Source organism: Oncorhynchus mykiss, chromosome 4, assembly GCF_057628025.1.
Source record: "Oncorhynchus mykiss isolate SJ-2025 chromosome 4, ASM5762802v1, whole genome shotgun sequence".
Classification (NCBI taxonomy): domain Eukaryota; kingdom Metazoa; phylum Chordata; class Actinopteri; order Salmoniformes; family Salmonidae; genus Oncorhynchus; species Oncorhynchus mykiss.
In genome coordinates, this window is record NC_143025.1 from 38,589,096 (window position 1) to 38,610,491 (window position 21,396).

Below are 21,396 nucleotides of genomic sequence, written 5' to 3' on the forward strand. Positions count from 1 at the left end.
CAATAAAGCATTATTAGTGATAATTAGGTGGACATGCATGTAATGTCTTCCATTTGCCTCATAACAGTCTTGTGAATCAGATTGCATTTCTTATTCAAATATTAGATCAGTTAATAGACCAAGTCCATTGACAGTAGTAGTCTAATGCTGCCTTTGTTTCCAAATTGACCTTGAAAACAGTAACAGAAAAGTAAAAATTACAATGTATCTCGACTATAGGTATGTCGAAATGTAATTGGTCAAGGATACCAGTGTTACTATAAGGCGTGGTTTGCTTCAAGTTGTGTTTAACGCCATTGGCCAATTTGGTATTTTGTGGGGGGTGCGCACTGGCGAAAGTAGTGAGGCAAACATTTTTCACTTCAATGAAACGGTCTATTTGCTAAAAATCGACATTACCGCGAAATTGAAAATATGAATAGGATATGCTGTTAGGTTTCTGAAGTCTAAGCCACATTGAATAATGGGCGAATCCGAATACACAATTATAAGGTAAGTTTGTTCAGGCTACTAATGCGAACGTGCCAGACGACTCCACGCATGAAAACAGTTTCTTATTAACTTTGGGGCTCATATGGAAATGTGCATGGAATTGAAGTCTAAATGCATGAATATGTACGCTACACTAACTATGTTTTATTGTTCTGTGCTTGAGAAGCCTCTTGCGTACTTTGTACTGATCTGGTATACACTAACAGCGAAAAATGGCATACTACCAAGTGGACCAACCAACAAAATGTAAACAAGGGAGTAAAATGCTTGATTGGTCCTAAGATTATGATAAGGGTAAAACAGTTTTAATCCATAAGGTAGGTCATATATTTCGAAATCAACTGGTATATTTCATTAGGTTTAATTACTGTCTGAATAGGACACGATATTGGGCAATGGGTGGTGTGTCAGATCTGACTTTGTACCAGTTCCTGACTCCAGCATGGTGGGCATGTTCATGATGTTTTCATGTTATTTTTTTTTTTTACCTTTTATTTAACTAGGCAAGTCAGTTAAGAACAAATTCTTATTTACAATGATGGCCTACACCAACCAAACCCGGGCAAATTGTGTGCAGCCCTATTGGACTCCCAATCATGGCCGGTTGTGATACAGCCTGGATTCGAACCAGGTTGTCTGTAGTGATGCTTCTAGCACTGAGATGCAGTCCCTTAGACCGCTGCACTGCTCGGGAGCCCATTCATAGCCACACAGTGCAACCCAAATCCACAGTACAGCAAATTTCCCATCAGGTCCTGATGACTTGTTTGCTTATCTGCGGTGTTTCGCGCTTCTTTCCATCCATCTAGAAAACCAAATAACTTGCCCTGGCCCACCAGCTTGTCTTTCATCAGTCTTGAAAGTAGGTAAAATAAGCTAAAACCAGGGTTGAGAATGAGAAGCCATCCAAACCAAACATCCAAGCTGAAATGCAGGCAACCCTAATACAAAGTCTTCTATGAATGGTTGCCTTTTACACACTACTGGGCCTGCAGTCTCACTCCCTTGTCCCCTTGTTGTGATTATGTTGAACCCTCTACAGCAGGGATTGGCAATTTTGATGGGGCTGGATGCCACAACAAATCTGAACTCCTCATGAGGGGCCGTAGTGACTCTCCGGTCTGCATCCTCTCATTCAGAGTGACTGACAAATCAATGTTGGCCTCCCTGTCCATAATTCGAACTTGATTATTACAAATTCAGATAGCTGGGGGGGGTTACTTGTGAGGTCTTTGCTGTTGTTTTCCCCTTGTGCAACGTTTGTGTGGTGTATTTTTCCACTGTCTCGCTTACCCTTTGGCACTCGCACAGCAGTGTCTGCCTGACTTCCTTTTGAAATGGTTTGCATCTGGTTTAGTTTTTATTTGAGCTACTACATTTTATTTCTTCCAAAGTGTATGGTTGGCTGTGATTCCTCCACCATGCTCTCCAGCTCTCTTTTTCTCCGCCTGGTTTTTAATTTGGATCATAATGACTTCTGTACTTGTTATGCACCCATAATGGACAGCAGTGTTTCTCTGCTTAGCGCGCAGGACGAGGAGCAAGCGCTTCATTCCCGCCACCTATCTATATAAAGTATGTGTGTTCTCTCCTCTTATTTTGGGGCATGTAACTATGCCACCCTTTTGGAATGTCATTTGATGTATTGGTTAGTTCAATCTGTGTTCCCTGTGGTGACAGTGACCGGAGGTAGGCGATTCTCTCCTTCAGTCTCAGTACACCGACATCCCAGTGGTAGGCCAGTGATATGGAGTTGAAGTAGCCTTAACAGGCCTGAGGTTGTAAGCAGTGTTTTGAATTAAAAAAAAAAAAAGTTTTTATATTGTCTTTATAGTTTGGCCTCGGTCCTCCACAGTGCAGACTGTGAATGTTCTGCTCTCAATTTTGGAGCTTGTCTCTGAACTGAAGCACATTTCAAAACGTGTCCAACTGTCATTCCGCAGACCGGTTTGCCTGGAAATGGAGCAAACCGGTATAGTGTAGATTACATAGCAACGTCTCTCTTCCTTGTAAAAAAAAATAACCCGCCCCATTTTACTGGGAGTAAAGATCCTGGTCAATAGACAAATAATCTGTCATTGCCATGTGCATGACTGAAACCTTAATTCAATACAATTTAGACCGGAGGTGTGACCTAACCAGTGCTTTGATGCCACCTGTCCTTGTGAAAGCTAATCGGTAAACATAGTGGTTCACCGTAGCATACACCCAAGCCGAGGGCACCTTGGGCCAGGACAGTCATTACGGTCGTTCCATGTCATTTCACCAAGCCATGACAGCCACCAACCTCGGATTGTTCTGAAATTATTTCTGTATTTAGAAACAGATAAGATTCACATTCCTGTAACATTATTTTGTCAATATAATATATTTTAAAAATGCAGCTAATTGATTGCACCCAAATTGGCCATTTTAATTTATACAATTCATATATTTTTTTTAATAAATACAGTACCAAAATCTGTTTTGGACCAACATTTGTTTTTAGACAGTGAGTTAGACATATTCCTTTCAGACATAGCTGATACTATATACTTGTTGTTGAGGTGGGGTTGGGAATGGAGGGTCCCTGGGTGGCTTTTAACCATTTCATTGGATTCCTCATGTCTAACTTGGTTAGAAACATGTTTGGTACAAATCAGATGTTAGGGACTATATTTATTGAATATTATATTAATCTGATTTTTTTTTAGTTTTATTTATTTATTTTTTTATTTATATATATTGTAACAATGTTGCAGGAATTATAATCTTATCTGTTTCTAACAGAAACAATTTCAGAACAATCAGCGACGGTGGGTGTCAATCCAATTGTATTTATTTTTGTGCTTTTTGAAGTGGAACAACCCATTTTTAATGAGTTAATGCACTAAATACAGACAAGTGGATTTCTTCAGATTGGCCTTATTTACCCAACTGGAGGATAAGTAGTGGGCCACCACAGTGCCTTGTGGGAAATTGAGTTCTTACCCTGTTCCTGTTGTGCTGCTGTAGTTGTGCAGCAGATACTATCTCCATCATGGACATTTGACTTCGTTATCTCCAAAGTTCATATCAGGGGTGACTGAAACTCGTGTAGGGGTTCCCTGAATCATTCCAAAATCATGGGCATTAATATGGAATTGGTCCCCCTTTGCTGCTATAACAGCCTCCACTTATCTGGGAAGGCTTTTTCACTAGATGTTGAAACATTGCTTCGGGGACTTGCTTCCATTCAGCCACAAGGGCTGATGTTGGGCGATTTGGCCTGGCTGGCAGTCTGCATTCCAATTCACCCCAAAGGTGTTCGATAGGGTTGAGGTCAGGGCTCTGTGCAGGCCGTCAAGTTCATAGAAGAGCATGGCACAGCCATAGCCTTGGCTACTAAGCACAGATAAATAAAACTCAACATGCTATTCTGTTCTTTTGTATCATGATTTTCATGACCTTCCTCAACTAAATATTGATTGATTTCTTTGTGATTGTGTATATTAACAGTGAGATTAGTACCGAGCAGCCTCTAGTAAAGATGAGGTCAAGCGCATTGTCTTGTGAGTTGGAGGGGATTTGGGGAAGGGTGAGGTCAAACGAGGCAAGAAGGGGGAGATGGAAAGAAATTAATTGAAGGCAGACGTCTGGAAGTTGGAAGTCGCCCAGTATGAAGAGCGGTGAGCCATTGTCAGGAAATGAGCTTATCAAGGTGGCAAGCACATTGAGGAACTCTCCAATGGCACCTGGACTGTTTTTCGATGATGATCAAATAGCACCACAAATGCCAGACAGAAGGGTGGTTATAGACATGAGCAACCCACTGAATGATTTTGATGAAATCAATTTCAGGGACCGTTTCCGTATGTACAAAGAAAATGCAGCTAACATTTGTTTGCTTGAGTCATAACTTTCATCAGACTCTCTTCTGGGAAGGCCCATCCCTCCTTCACTTCACTGGGATTTTTGGCAGGGTGTCACGTCTGCTGCAGGTGCAGTTGATGAAGTCAGTTGTTCGACTGGAGCTAGCTAGTGTGTTCATGTTTCAAACATGTTCTCAAATGCCATTGAAATGGCAGCAGCGGTATGACGGCTAGCATATTCATGAGCCCGACATATGACTTCAGTACAAAATCCTCGACGACCCACTGCGCTGTCAGACTCAGCAATGCTCATGGGGCTGATATCGCTGGTCCAAATGTCAGTCGTGAAGCTAATGGCAGTAACGCTATTACTGTGTAACTCCGGTAGGGCAACATTTGGAAAAATAGCGTGTGAACCGGTGATCGACCAGTAGGCGAAGAGCCAACATCACCCACGACAGAGAACAGTTGATTGTCAAGGGCAATGATTTCCATTATCTTTGTGTTAATGGATTTCGCCTTTTGATTTGTCTCGCTGAAATTGTTTTACTCTTTCAAATGACTGCTCGACTTGTTGACTGCTCGATCCACACAGCAGACATTGTGGGCTAGGTTAGGAATGCTGTGTAGCGCTACATTTTACGTGGCGTCATGTACCTACGTTATAGAGGTATGCATGTCAGCTTTGACATCAGCTTTGCACATTGGCGTTAAACTAGACATCGGGTCGACGGTAGCATTTTTAGCTAATATCATCTGATTCCAATATATCGTGCATCCCTATAACACATTGTCATTGTTAGAATCTTAATATGACAAAAATGTAATGGTTATAACCAGTTTGGACATATAATTTTTTTTAAAATGTTTTTTCCCATTGCCCCTCCTGACATTAGGGCCTGCTCCACTCCCTTTCCCTAGTTGAAGGTGCTGTGCCCAGTTGATAATCACCCCCATAATTGCTTCAAAACTGAATCAAAACTAATTTCACAGATATAACAATAGATTAAATAAAGTACAGTAGCATGGGGGAGAATGGGTGTTGATGAGCGAGGGGAAGCGAACGATGCATAATTATGTAATCACCAATTGTGAATGAAGAACAGGGCGGGTCATTGTATTGCATTCATCTTTTCTAATTATAATCTCAAAATGGTGTACCCACTATCACTCCACCAAACACCAGCAGTTTTTTAAGTTGTCAGCATGCTTCAGTTCGCCTAGTAGGTGACCTGAATGATTGTGCTTGCGTACTCCCTTAAAATACCTTTGAGGGCCTACCGAGTGGCGCAGCAGTCTAAGGCATCTCTACAGACCCAGGTTTGATCCCGGGCTGTGTTGCAGCCGGCCAAAACCGGGAGACCGATGGGACGGTGCATCGTTGTCCCAGCATCCTCCAGGTTAGGGGAGGGTTTGGCTGGCCGTGATGTCCTTGTTCCATCGAGCTCTAGCGACTCTGTGGCGGTCCGGGTGCATGCATGCGGACGCAGTCGACAGCTGGACGGTGTTTCCTCCGACACATTGGTGCGGCTGGCTTCCGGGTTAAGCGAGCAGTTTGTCAAGAAGCAGTGCAGCTTGGCAGGATTGTGTTTTGGAGGACGCCTGGCTCTCGACCTTCACCTTTCCCGAGTCCATACGGGAGTTGCAGCGATGGAACAAGACTAACTGCCACTTGGATATCATGTAATGGGGAGAAAATAGGGGGATGTAAATAAATAAATTCATTTTTTAAAGACCTTTGCTTGAACAATGTAGTACCGTTTTGTCAATTTTGAGATGGCGTAACCAGTATACACTCCCTCAAAATAGTAGGATTTCTGAAATCTATCATTCATTTTGACGTTTTTTACCGAGGAGATTCTAGTCGTGGAATTTTACATCCAAGATGTTTGGTGCAGTGTTTCTCATTGAAAAATATTTAGCATCTGATACTGTTTTGCATCATATGATACAAAATGCATCATACGGGGATTATTTCCTTATTTTGACTGCTGACAAGCAAAACATTTGGGAATTATCTCACCAATGGAGTAATGAAACAAATACCAAAAGAGTTTTGGGGTGGAATTTTCCTCTAGACCGTAATGGAGTATGCTACACAGTGAGAGCATGCGTAATTTACTATGGCAAGACCAAGACGAATGGATGCACATGCTGCGTTAGCTTTGCTACAAGATCTAAATGAAAACGTCTCAGATGATCCAGACATTTCTGATTCATGCTGAACGGCTTTCCATATCTGGGAAAGGATCAATATCAGGCAGCAGGTGAGTGAGTGTTGGATAATGTTTCGGATCAGATGGCATGGCTGTACTTGGTGAAAGGAGGAACTTGCTGCTGACCTGTTGCTGTGTTCTACAACATGCTTGACTTGGCTGCTATCAACGCACAGGTGTTGTTCACGAGTCTGACACACAGGGCTACGGCACGAGTCTGACACACAGGGCTACGGCACGAGTCTGACACACAGGGCTACGGCACGAGTCTGACACACAGGGCTACGGCACGAGTCTGACACACAGGGCTACGGCACGAGGGCCAAAGCAGCAGCAAAGATTCCATGTGAAGAAACTGCCAGGTGGGCAGATGCACTTGAACAGAACCCAGCACCATGGTCAATTTGGGTGCAATCAATTAGATTCATTTCTCAAAGATCAAAATAAATTTGCAGGAATGCTAATCTTCTGTTTTAGGGACCACAGCGTTTGGTCCCTAAAACAGTGCGCTGAACGATCAGCAGACGAACACTCGATCCACATTCGTTGAGGTGTCATAAGGAGTGGGTATGCCCAGCCTCAGTCAGAATTCACAGGTATTTTGTAACAAAAAGCATTAGTCAATCCCGGAGCCACTTAGCTATCCCCTGTAATTACCTCTGAACATGCTGGCTAATGAGATGTGACACGCACCAGCAGGTGGCCAAGAGGAGGGAGGAGAAGATATGCTGCCGTCGGCTAAGCCCTGCTTACCGTAGTCACTACCACAACCCCTGATCCCATTCCTGTATGTGAAACCTACTTTTACCTCGACTGCAGCCCTGACTAGACTGTCAACAGAAGATTTGATGCTTTGGACGTCTAACTGGGAGGGGTTAGGAGTCCAGGACAGAAGGCAGTTATAGTCTGAAGTTGTGCTGTTACTGCAGGTCAGAGAGACGGTTTTAAGAGACTGTGTCGACATTGGAGAGTCTTCCTGGGGATATATATATTTATTTTTAGTTTTTGTTGTTGCTGTATCTGGGCTAGCTAACGGTTCACCGCCGTTGGTATGTGTATGCACGCCAAAGGACAGCAACTGAGTTGTCTCTCCCTGAAGGAGCCGGTCTCGATCAAAGCCAGTGACCGAGTGATCAAGAAGCTTGCGATGTCTGTCCTATCAAGGGTCCGGGAATGGGTTAGGATGAAGAGAGGCAGCAGGTACTGTATGTTAGCTATAGGTGCAGCACTGAAGTCTCTGGATGACTGGCCCATATGTCCGATTAGCTTTGCATGGGTGTGTCGGGCATTATATTCTAATCGAACTCTAATCACAGTAATGATTTGTCTTGGACATTGGTTGTGGTTGTTCATTAATGTACTATTTTCCTATCAGCTAATGTTCATTGATGTTTGAATCGGATGCTGGAAAATGCTTGGTTGGTAGTGAGGAGAGCAGGGGTTTACTGTATTGTATGTGTTGGATTGAGTTGACCATGTTTTTGCCACTTCAGGCAGTGTGCCTACAGCATGTTATATGCTGTGCTGTATGGAGGTGGGGAGTCATGCTTGGACAAAGCCATGCTAATTATGGGTAACTATGATGTGACATAATAATCCTATAGTTTACTCTTCCTTCAGCAGTATACTCTCCGGGTAGGTACTGTAACCTCGTCCTCAGGCTAACCCAGGAAGAGTCTGAAAGGCACTACTCTTCTGGTGAGACTATTTTTTTTTTTAGAAATGCCTGTTGTTGTTTTGCTGCCTCTATGGTGGCATCAGAGGAAGCCTGAAGCTGTACTTTTTAAAGAAAGCAACAGAACTTCCCTGAGGAGTAACCAACCACAGCTGTTTTTAAGCTGGTGGTGGCAGGGTGTGGACTGTGTACTTCTACAGTATAGATGCAGATCCTAACCACATGCACGGATGGGTGTGCTGTGGAGCCGAACTGTCTTCGTGGAATGATCTTTGGTTCGGTATACCAACATGACAAATGTATTTCAGCAGTCCATGTCATTGGTCTGGTGTACCCGGAGTGCCCGTCTGTGCTATCATGCAAACAATTGTCATGCCATGTTTGGCTTGAAAATGACAGCAATTACCATGAGCACAAACAGATCTGGGACCAGGCTAGGTCTGGTATTCTCTGATTGGGACAGCACTTTGACCATAACTGCTATGTTTGCGATTTACGATCTTATGTGTGTTTGTTCTGGTGATGGTGGTCGTTGTCGGCCTTTAACACGAGAACCGCCATAGGCCAACAGCCACTGATGTTTGCTTTTGTAGCTATGACCTGCTCCTTCCATGACTTTTCCTAAATGTTTGTATTTTACACTACTCATTTGTCTGAATTTTTAAATCAACAGAGAAGTATTTAGGGTCTTTTTCCACACACTTATTCCTAACATAATCCGCCAAGACGATGTGCTGTGGGACGTTGGTACCCAGCCACGCTCTAATGAGTCTCTCTCTCCTCACTGAATGAATCACAAATGGATGAAGGGGTGGTAATTGTGCACCTTACTTGACAGTTGAATTTAAGTTAGGCCTAACTGAATGAGGTTGATTTTATTTATTTAGAACAACAATAGTATAATGTTGAGTTTGTTATGCCTTTATCAGCACCAAATAATTTGACCATGCCTTTTGGGGTTGATAACATTCTCTTTTACATTTTACTTTGTAAAAATAAGCTGTTATTTGACTTTTATTTACTATAAATCTATTACTGAGCGACTGTATTGTAGGGGAAATGATAACATGCTACATGTTGGAGTAGGCCATTAGAATAATGAAAAACATATCCTTGACTCTATCCAGTGAAACAATTGATGCCAGCCCACTGAATGAATGACAAATGCATGGAATAGGTTATAATTGTGCAAGTTGCTAAACATCGCATTTTTAAAGTAGGCTGAATGAGGAGGTTGAATATGTTGATTTTAATTTAGAACAACAATGGTGTAATGAGGAGTGTATGCCTGTTTATCAGCTTTGGCGCTCATGTTAATTTGACAGCACGCCTTGAGGGTTGATACCATTTCTCTTATGTTTTAGCTGTTACAGGACTATGTTTACTTTAACTCTGTTACTAATCTAATTTATTGCAAGGGAAACAGGACCAGGCTATGTGTTGCTTTAGGCCTTCAGAATGACGCAAACCATATCCTTGACTCTATCCAACTTGATGAGCGGAAAACAAACGATGCCATCGGCCTGCAACTAATTTTGTACATGATGAGTTAGCCTGTAGACTAGATTCAATTGACAATCTGATGAGCATATTCTGCAGTTTCGTCAAATACAGTGCATTTGTTATTTTGTTACTTTTTATTATTTTTTACTTTAGTGTACTTGGTAAATATTTTCTTAACTCTTCTTGAACTGCACTGTTGATTAAGGGCTTGTAAAGTAAGCATTTCATATTAAGGTCTACACTTGTTGTATTCGGCGCATGTGACAAATTAAGTTTGATTAGGAAGTATTCAAACCCCTTGACTTTTTCCACATTTTACAGCCTTATTCTAAAATGTATTCAATAGTTTTTTTTCCCCCCCTCATCAATCTACACACAATACCCCATAATGACAAAGCGAAAATGTTTTTTTGTTTTTTTTGTGCTAATTTATAAAAATTAAATAATGGTACCTTATGTAAATAAGTGTTCAGACCCTTTGCTGTGAGACTCGAGATTGAGCTCAGGTGCATCCAGTTTCCATTGATCATCCTTCATGTTTCTACAGATTGATTGGAGTCCACCTGTGGTAAATTCAATTGATTGGATATGATTTGGAGAGGTACAAACCTGTCTAAATAAGCTCCCACAGTGTCAGAGCAAAAACCAAGCCATGAGGTTGAAGGAATTGTCTGTAGAGCTCCGAGACAGGAATGTGTTGAGGCACAGATCTGGGGAAGGGTACTTAACAATTTCTGCAGCATTGAAGGTCCCCAAGAACACTGCAATCATTCTTAAATGGAAGAAGTTTTGAACCACCAAGACTCTTCCTAGAGCTGGCCAAACTGAGAAATCGGGTGTGAAGGGCCTTGGCCAAGAACCTGATGATCACTCTGATAGAGTTCCTCTGTGGAGATGGGGATAACTTTCCAGAAGGACAACCATCTCTGCAGAACTCCACCAATCAGGCCCTTTATGGTTGAGTGGCCAGACGGAATCCACTCCTCAGTAAAAGGCACGACAGCCCTCTTGGAGTTTGCCAAAATGCACTTAGACTCTGACCATGGTCTGATGATACCAAGATTGAACTCTTTGGCCTAAATGCCAAGTGTAACTTCTGGAGGAATCCTGGCACAATCCCGGCGGTGAATTGTGGCGACATCATGCTGTGGGGATGTTTTTCAGCGGCAGGGACTGGGAGACTAGTCAGGCTCAAGGCAAAGATGAATGGAGCAAAGTACAGAGATCCTAGATGAAAATCTGCTCCAGAGTGCTCAGGTCCTCAGACTGGGGTGAATGTTCACCTTCCCACAGGACAACCACCCTAAGGACACAGACAAGACAACGCAGGAGTGACTTTGGGACAAGTCTCTGAATGTCCTTGAGTGGCCCAGCCACAGCCCGGACTTGAACCCGATCAAACTTCTCTGGAAAGACCTGAAAATAGCTGTGTAGCAACGCTCCCCATCCAACCTGACAGAGCTTCAGAGGATCTGCATAGAAGAATGGGAGAAACTCCCCAAATACAGTTGTGCCAAGCTTGTAGCATCAGACTCGAGGCTGTAATCGCTGCCAAAGGCGCTTCTGCCAAGTATAGATTAAAGGGTCTGAATACTTATGTAAATGTAGTGTTTTTTGCTTTGTCATTATGGGGAATTTTGTGTAGATTGAGGGGGGGTCTATTTTAGAATAAGGCTGTGGAGAAAGTCAAGTGGTGGGAATACTTTCCGACTGCATTGTATGCTAAAGGGGACGCCCAGGCAATGTTTTCTAGCGGGTACTTATATGCTGAAAGGGCATGCGGTTCTGGTGTTAATATTGTTTTACCCTGGCTACCACACAAAATGTCCAGGTGCAATAAAAATTCCTTTCATAAAGATGTTGGGTATGGTTAAATTTCACGTGCCCTTAGGCAGAACTTGGCGTCTTCTGAGGTTGAGTTTCTAGCTGTCAAATCCGCTATAGTAGTCTTAGAATGATCTATTATGTGTAATATATGGTCTACTTTGAACCAGATGGATTATAGGCTAGATTTATGTTATGTTCTGGGCCTGGCACTGGGAGAATGAACGGATAAGGATGTTCATACAGTGAGTTTTTCGGGGAGAACGTGACTGACTCTGTTGCATACATTTTTTGTTTTCCCCCTTTGTTCTGCACCCTGTTTTTATTCAACCTTTTTAAAATCCAGAAGTGTTTTGCCTTATCCTTCTGAATATATAATTTACACACCTGAACCATCTAAAATTCAGAACTGATGGAAGTATACCTCAACTTTCCTCCTAAATTAGTTTCTGTTCCTAGACTGTCTGATCACACAAACACACACACACACGCACACACACACACAGAAATTGGGCTATAAAGTGTTTTTCTCCTTCTAGGATGGAGATGTCCTGTCTGGAGCTGGCCCTGAAGGGAGAGAGGCAGTGTAAGGTGGGGGATTACCATGCTGGGGTCTCCTTCTTTGAGTCGGCCATCCAGGTGGGCACAGAGGACCTCCAGATCCTCAGCGCAATCTACAGCCAGCTGGGCAATGCCTACTTTCACCTGCAGGAGTACAGCAAGGCTCTGGAATACCACTGCCATGACCTCACCCTCACCAGGTACACACACTTAGCACGACCTCTCGCTGATCAGGTACACAGCACCGCCATGACATCAGAACACCGCTACAATCTCACTCTGACCTAACCTAATGTAGCAGGTGTAAAATAAAAACGTGAAACGAAATGCCATACATTCTGGTCTTGACGAGAAGGGGGGAACACTTTTGGGAGGTTCTCTTCTACACTGCTCAACCAATCCAGTAAATGTGGAGGAGGAGTTAAGATGGAGTTGTTGGACTCTACAGAGGCTACTGGGGGACTGGCGAAGTGATCAGTTTGTTGGTTTGGGCAGAAAGTAAGCAAAGCACCCAGGTCACAGTATCCCATGGGGATGAAACATTTATCACCTCAAATGGGAGCTTTACTCGAGTAGGGAGACAAATGCTGATTTGTGAAGCAAATTCAAATTTCTCTTTTCTCTGTCAAGAATGTTTCATGGTACAGTATACCATTGACGTTTCTCATTCTGTGTTTGGGTGTGATTTCTCTCCAGAACCATTGGGGATGAACTTGGAGAAGCAAAAGCCAGTGGCAACCTTGGAAACACCCTGAAGGTTCTGGGACGGTTTGATGAAGCAGTGGTCTGTTGCCAAAGACACTATGACATTACCAGAGGGATGTACGATAAGGTGAGACATTCAAACGTAATAATTAAATCACAAGTGTTAGGTTCTAAACAGAGTAAAAACTCAAATGGAATACTAGGAAAAGTTTATTCACCCACTAGGTCAAACAGCTGCTAAGACAAATACCTGTTTACACAAGCACATATACAGTATTTATACACTCTTACTAGGTGGGGTGTCAACTCCTTCCATCTAGACAGCCAATACATCTGTTGCTAGTCAGGAACTGAATTGGTTCCTCTCGTTGGTGTAGTCATGGCCCCTCCTCCTGCTAGACCCTTCGTGTGCATGTAAGTATGTGTGTGTAACAGGACTGTTCCTTGTCACTTCACCTGACCTGACGCCAAAATCCTCACTCCTCTCTAATCCACGGCTGTCCTACCTTATCAGTTACTGAAACCAAACTGTTGCCCTTTGCCTCCCTCCTTAGGAGCCATGAGATTTGTCACCCCCTTTATCTCTCCAATTTTGATCTCATCGCTGCAACTCCCCACCGCCAAACCGCTCTATTTAACAACCGCCAGCTGCACCAATGTGTCAGAGGAAACACCGTTCAACTGAACGGTCAGCCTGCAGGTGGCCGGCCTGCCACAAGGAGTTGCTAGAACGTGATAAGCCAAGTAAAGCTTCCCCAGCCAAACCCTCCCGTAACCCAGATGACGCTGGGCCAATTGTGTGCCGCCCTATGGGACTCGTGATTACGGCCGGTTGTGGTACAGCCTGGGATCGAACCCGGGTCTGTGGTGACTGCTCCCGGGTCTGTGGTGACGGCTAGAATAAGTGATTAATAATTACAATTGAAGTCGAAGTTTACATACACCTCAGCCAAATACATTTAAACTCAGTTTTTCACAATTCCTGACATTTAATCGCAGTAAAAATTCCCTGTGCCTTAGACCGCTGCACCACTCGGGAGGCCCAACAACACCATGTTTTGACAGAATGTCAACTTTATTCACTCCCCCTTCCTCACTCAGTAACTTTCCATACACCTAGTTCTCATCCACCCTCCATTGACCTCAACATTAACCATCCTTACATGTAACGTAATCAATAAGTTATAGTATGGTAACATGAATAAGTATATTTCAAGCTAGAATCCAACACAAGTAAATAATATTTTTGTATTGTAATTAGTAGTACTCAGAAACCCTGGTCCTGGAGAGAAACATGCTGTTCTAATCTTGGTTCCAGCCCAACACATATCTTATTCAAACGTTCAATCATAACATCAAGACCTTGTTTAATGAAGATTTAGTGCTAGACTGGAACGAAAGACCACTGATTGTGGCCATAATGTATTTAGCCAAATACATTTAAACTCAGATTTTCACAATTCCTGACATTTAATCATAGTAAAAATTCCCTGTCTTAAGTCATTTAGGATCACCACGTTATTTTAAGGATGTAAAATGTCAGAATAATAGTAGAGAGAATGATTCACTTCAGCTTCATCACATTCCCAGTGGGTCAGATGTTTACATACACTCAATTAGTATTTGTTAGCATTGTCTTTAAATTGTTTAACTTGGGTCAACCATTTTGGGTAGCCTTTCACAAGCTTCCCACAATAAGTTGGGTGAATTTTGGCCCATTCCTCCTGACAGAGCTGGTGTAACTGAGTCAGGTTTGTAGGCCTCCTTGCTTACACACGCTTTTTCAGTTCTGCTCACAATATTTTTATAGGATTGAGGTCAGGGCTTTATGATGGCCACTCCAATACTTTGACTTTGTTGTTATTAAGCCATTGTGCCACAACTTTGGAAGTATGCTTGGGGTCATTGTCCATTTGGAAGACCCATTTGCGGCCAAGCTTTAACTTCCTGACTGATGTCTTGCGGTATTGCTTCAATATATCCACATAATTTTCCTCGTGTTGCCATCTATTTTGTGAAGTACACCAGTCCATCCTGCAGCAAAGCACCCCCACAACATGATGCTGCCCCCCCTGTGCTTCACGGTTGGGATGGTGTTCTTTGGCTTGCAAGACTCCCCCCTTTTCCTCCAAACATAACGATGGTCATTATGGCCAAACAGTTCTATTTTTGTTTCATCAGACCAGAGGACATTTCTCCAAAAAGTACGATCTTTGTCCCCATATGGAGTTGCAAACTGTAGTCTGGCTATTTTATGGCGGTTTTGGAGCAGTGGCTTCTTCCATGCTGAGCGGCCTTTCAGGTTATGTCTATCGGACTTGTTTTTACTGTGGATATAGATACTTTTGTACCTGTTTCCTCCAGCATCTTCACAAGGTCCTTTGCTGCTGTTCTGGGATTGATTTGCACTTTTCGCAAAGTACGTTCATCTCTAGGAGACAGAGCGCTTCTCCTTCCTGTGCGGTATGACGTCTAGGTGGTCCCATGGTGTTTATACTTGCATACTATTGTTTGTACAGATGAACGTGGTACCTTCAGGCGTTTGGAAATTGCTCCCAAGGATGAATCAGACTTGTGGAGGTGTACCATTTTTTTTCTGAGGTCTTGGCTGATATCTTTGATTTTCCTATGATGTCAAGCAAAGAGGCACAGAGTTTGAAGGCAGGCCTTGAAATACAACAGGCACACCTCCAATTGACTCAAATTATCTCAATTAGCCTATCAGAAGCTTCTAAAGCCATGACATCATTTTCTGGAATTTTCCAAGTTGTTTAAAGGCACAGTCAACTTCTGACCCACCGGAATTGTGATACAGTGAAATGTAAACAATTGTTGGAAAAATTACTTGTGTCATGCACAAAGTAGATGTCCTAACCGACTTGCCAAAACTATAGTTAACAAGAAATTTGTGGAGTGGTTGAAAAAAACGTTTTTAATGACTCCGACCTTATGTATGTAAACTTCTGACTTCAACTGTATGTGTTGATGTCTAGACTAGTTTGACGCCCAACCCTCTGTGTGCTGGGCAAGTATTTACAATGTTGGTTGTGTTGGCCTGTTCCTCTCTGTGTGTGTGTGTGTGTGTGTGTGTGTGTAGGTTGGGCAGGCCCGAGCGCTGTATAATTTTGGCAACGTTTACTACTCCAAGGGGAAGAGTATCTGCTGGACTGGAGCAGAGCCAGGAGAAATCCCAGAGGAGGCCAAGTTTGCGCTAGTCAAAGCCACAGAGTATTACGAGTGAGTTAATCAGTGGGTTTCTATAATGGAGTCTGCCTATGATGTAAAGAAGAGTGTAATGGTGAATGTATGACTTTTTCGAATGTCTGTGACCTTTTTAATACTTTATATGATGGCGTCGGCTGATAAATGACAGTGTACGAATAAATTACTTTTGGTGAATGTTACCCTTAATACTTTTGTCTGTTTATTGTATAGATTAAACCTGTCCATTGTGAAGGACTTGGAGGATCGGGCAGCACAGGGACGAACCTATGGTAACCTAGGTAACGCATACTATCTGCTCGGAAACTTCCAGAAAACTGTGGGGGCCCATGAACAGGTACATACCCTAAATTAGTGGCATCACAAGTCTTAGTACATGACTACCAGGGTTATTATTTATATATATGATGCATGTGTGAATATTGTTGTATGATATTATATGTTCTCGTTACTTTATTTAGTAGAAAAGAGAACATATCACTCAGACCACTCAAATTCTTCCATTATTTGTTTTGAAGCGTCTCCTCATCGCTAAGGAGTTTGGCGACAGGGCGGCTGAGAGGAGGGCCTACTGTAACCTAGGGAACGCCTACATCTTCCTGGGCCAGTTTGGAGTGGCAGCTGAACATTACAAGTGAGTGGACTTACTTCCTTAGACCAATTGACCATCAAAGGCCCAGGGATTTCTCAGACACTACTGCCAAGTTAGTACATGTACGTTTGGACGTGGGAAAGAATAAAAACCAAAAAAGAAGGAAAAGTGAGGGGGAATTATAAGTGAATATGTTTCTGGAAATCTCTTAACAAAGCCCCACAGTTAGGGGCAAGCAAGATTAGTTTCTGGTGACCTCTTCCTTATCTCTTGACCTCTGCCCCCCAGGAGGACGCTGCAGCTGGCCAGGCTGCTGAAGGACAAGGCTGTGGAGGCTCAGGCCTGTTACAGCCTGGGGAACACCTACACACTGCTGCGCGACTACGAGAGAGCCATCGACTACCACCTCAAACACCTCATCATCGCACGGGAGCTCAAGGACAGGTACACACACTTACAATACTTGGTTGCTTATGGTTGTTGATCGTGTATGACCATGACCATCTTTAATTATGAGTCCTCTGATCATGACCATCTTCTTTGCCTAAGACATGCATTGTTCAAAAGGCTTATGCAAAGTGTTCACAGTAGGGAAGTGTACTTTCTGAGTTGGCAATTATTCAATCTCCCTTCTGTCTGTCCTTCTGTGTTTGTTCAGAGTCGGGGAGGGAAGAGCGTGCTGGAGTTTAGGAAATGCCCACACGGCCCTGGGGAATCATCAGGATGCCGTTCACTTTGCTGAGAAACATCTGGAGATATCCAAAGAGGTGTACTGCCTGGTCAATGTTTACTCCACCTCCCTATTTAATGCACGTTATCAGTACCTGTCATCTAGTCACAGATTTTTCTACATGGAATGAACCTGCTCGTTATTGTCCGATAAGTCACAACTCTAGGAATTCCGTATGAATAAAATGAACGAGGCAATCTCTTCCAGTACCGAGGGGAGGGGTGAGGACAACAACACCTCAACTCTCTATATGGCCAGATTATTCCCCAGCTGTGTTCAAGTTGTGTTCTTCTTAATGCAGTTATGTTTTTTTTCTCTAATACACTTCTCATCCTGTATTTGGTCCAGACTGGAGACAAAAATAGCGAGGCAACAGCCAGGATGAACTTGTCAGACCTGAAGTTATTGCTGGTTCTGGGTCAGAACCCAAGCTCAAGCCTCAACACCAACAGCAGCTCCAACTTTAACAGCAACAGCTCTGTTCGGACTGAGAACCTCAGGAAGCAGAATACCTTACCAGGTACAAGTCCTTACCGTCCTACCAGTAACAATGCTACAGTATTATTATGATGATATATATATTAGTGTAAATCAATATGGTCCTGTGTGGCTCAGTTGGTAGAGCATGGCGCTTGCAACATTGATCGTGGGTTTGATTCCCACTGGGGTCACCCATGCGAAAATGTACGCACACGGGTCGCTTTGAATAAAAGCATCTGCTAAATGGCATATAATATTATAAATAACCATTATTCCATTTGAACTCATTATGCTGAACCTTATTTTTTTTACCTTTATTTAACTAGGCAAGTCAGTTAAGAACAAATTCTTATTTTCAATGACGGCCTAGGAACAGTGGGCAGAACGACAGATTTGTACCTTGTCAGCTCGGGGGTTTGAATTTGCAACCTTCCGGTTACTAGTCCAACGCTCTAACCACTAGGCTACCCTGCCGCCACAAATCTGTAGTTCGAAGTCAGTCCAGGTGCAAGCCTGGCAAAGTGACACATGCAAATGGATACATATGGCACACACACCCACTTCTGATTTTGTTCGTTTCAGGCGTTAAGTCAGAAGGAAGGAGGAACAGTATGGAGAACTTGGAGGTGGTAGGACTGAGTCCTGAAAAAACTGTGGAGGTGGGTACAAAAATATGTACAGTACACATGCATATTAAGACATGTACATATTCTTATGAGCAGGAATACCCCCTCTCCGTCATGTTACTATTGTATTGATTTACACTACCGTTCAGAAGTTTGAGGTCACTTAGACGTTTCCTTGTTTTTGAAAGAAAAGTATGTATGTAAATTTTGTTTTTATTGATTGGTTATATAGCGATGGTGACGTCTCGACTAAACTGCCTACACACACCACCTATCACGCCCCTATCCTCCATGTTTCTTTTCATGTACCGGTACACTTGTCTTCATGTACTGCCCTTACAACAGAACTGGGACGAAGGCGTGTTCAGGCCTCCTAATCCTAAATCCAGCATGGCCAAGGCCGCCTCCAAGCTGTTCTTTATCAACCGGCTCAGAGGAAAGAAACACAAGAAGCACAGCTCTCCTACCAGAGACGGAGTTCTCCAGGACACCAGGAACAAACCCACAGCCCCAGAGATGGAAACACAGAAGTCAGAAGCCACGGTAGCTTCAACCGTAGAGATAGGCCTACATAGTAGCGTAATCATATAATTGGTCTATTGCTATTATTTTAAATGCATTCCTATGGGTTCAACAGCCTACTTTGGTTTAGCTACAGTAGATGACATGGAGGCTGGGCATGTTGTGCAGTCCATTGTAGAGTTCTTGTCTTATAATGACAACCATAAAAAGGATATCCTTTTTATCTGAGACTTTTCTGGTTGTTTTAGTGGGTGTTTTGTGCCTCTTTTCTCCTGTAGATTGGAGGTTCTGACACTCTGGGTGATGAAGGCTTCTTCGACCTCCTAAGTCGTTTCCAGGGCAGCAGAATGGAAGACCAAAGATGCTCCTTATTGGACGACCAGAGCAGTCTCATCGACCCACTCTCTCTCTGTACCACCCCACCCGTAGCCATGAGGAAATGTAAGTTAGTCTCGCCCACCCTCTGCATGCCATGTGTCTACCAATGTGCCTGGTTGGCACTTTGTGACCTACGCATCGTCCAATGCCTTTCCTGTACGTGCCTTCCTTATCCTATTCACTGGTGGTAGGAGCTCATCTACTTGTGATTTTTCCTCCTTGAATTTTGTGTTCATAATAAAAATAATATTGCTTTGGCAAAGGAGATGTAGCTTTCAGGCTAAACTGAAACTACTCCTTCCTTTCCCTCTTTCTATCATCACCCCTTCCTCACCTCTCTGTCCTCTGCTACCTCAAGTAACTACTTCCGTGTGCGAGGCCAACCTGGAGCCTGGGCATTTCCTGGACCTGCTGGCCACCTCCCAGGGCCGTCGGCTGGACGAGCAGAGAGCCAGCGTGGGCAGCAGCTTCCCCGGTCTACGTCTCTGCAGCTCCAATCATTCCCTCAGCCCCCCCACCACGTGCAGTCCCCTGATGACCAGTACTGACCAGCCTCAGGCTGATGACGTTTTCTTCGACATGCTAGTCAAGTGCCAGGTAATCAAGACCTAGCCTACAGTAGGCAATTTTAGGTGGTTCACTGAAAATGACTTTACTATTCAGAAGTTAGTAAAAGCCTCATTTGCTTACACCTTAGTACTGATTGTAAAGATGATGAATTGTAACTCATGGACCAAATTTATTGAAAAATACTATATTTCAGAAATTTTGACTGACACTGTTGATTTGAGATCAAAATCTGGTCTGTTCCAATGTGCCTGTGTAGGGTTCTAGACTGAATGACCAGCGGTCTACAGTGCCCCCTCTCCCCACTAAGGGTTCTACTGTCCCAGACGAGGACTTCTTAAGCCTCATCCTGCGATCCCAGGCCAACAGGATGGACGAGCAGCGGGTCCCACTACCACTACCTCCCAGCTCTGACGCTGTCCCTAGCCAGCCCTGCCAAGATTGCCCAGACTGATGCCTTATATGTCTGCCTACCTATCCTCTAACTTGAGCTCATTCCTGAACTCCTCACAGCCTGTTCCAGACTGACTATCCCACTTTTACCTGCCCAGGCACGAGCTCCTCAAGATTGATGCAATGATCACAGGGTTTCCTCTACCACAGCTGAAAAATGTATCTACCCTGTGAACCCAAATAACCCCTGCCAGACATTCACGACAGTATTCCCCTTTACACTCTGGATTCACACAGCCGGGCTCAGACAGTCAATTACATGGGTCTCCAACTCCACACAACTTTCAATGGATTAGTGGACCGTCTTCTCTGCAGGGAAACATGATCTGAGCCCCCACACTACTGTAGAATCACCAGGTTTGAGTTGGAAGAAGTGACATGAACTTGACTCCTGCTGAAATGTTTGAATTTTGTTTTTATTTCTATACCGTGTTTGAGTTGACACTTTCTATTATTGTACAGAAATGTTATTCTGGCAGAGATTTTCAATTTTTTATTTTTTTTCATGACGGATCCTTTCAGCTGTTCTCAGTATGTGAAGAACCAGACATTGCAATGAACTTTGACACCAATTTACCAGACATGTCATAAACACCTTTTTAATGAAATGTAGAGACACAAGCTTATGTTGATAGAGTAAAAAAAATATGATGCGCAAAAAAATGTATTGTACAGGCCAGCAATGTTTTTTTTTTTTTTTACTTCCAGTTTATGCTGACCATGGGGAAATAAATCATTTTAACACACTTTTTGTGCTTTTACCACATTTTCTCCCAAATTTCGTGATATCCAATTGGTAGTTAGTCTTGTCCCATCTCTGCAACTCCTCTACTGACTCGGCAGAGGTGGATGTGGAGAGCCATGCGCCCTCCGAAACACGACCCCGCCAAGCCTCACTGCTTCTTGACACACTGCTCGCTTAACCCGGAAGCCAGCTGCACCAATGTGTCGGAGGAAACACCGTCCAGCTGGCGACCGACGTTAGCTTGCAGGCGCCCGCTACATGGAGTCACTAGAGTG

General features: G+C 43.4%; 1 protein-coding gene across 2 annotated transcripts; it reads left to right on the forward strand.

The window, feature by feature from the left end:
- Positions 1 to 253: 253 nt before the first annotated feature.
- On the forward strand, positions 254 to 21,122 carry LOC110521785 (G protein-signaling modulator 2). Of its 2 annotated transcripts, none has more exons than XM_021599647.3 (14): positions 254 to 492; positions 12,080 to 12,301; positions 12,798 to 12,933; positions 15,904 to 16,043; positions 16,242 to 16,365; positions 16,547 to 16,662; positions 16,909 to 17,064; positions 17,279 to 17,387; positions 17,699 to 17,870; positions 18,413 to 18,489; positions 18,802 to 18,999; positions 19,257 to 19,419; positions 19,715 to 19,953; positions 20,183 to 21,122. In XM_021599647.3, exons 1-14 carry the CDS (start codon positions 464 to 466, stop codon positions 20,375 to 20,377), a joined length of 2,076 nt encoding a protein of 691 aa, XP_021455322.3. In that variant the 5' UTR covers positions 254 to 463; the 3' UTR covers positions 20,378 to 21,122. The 2 variants fall into 2 exon arrangements, with proteins under 2 accessions (XP_021455322.3, XP_090088077.1); XM_090231951.1 differs by lacking the exon at positions 254 to 492 and adding an exon at positions 7,326 to 7,738.
- Positions 21,123 to 21,396: the final 274 nt, after the last annotated feature.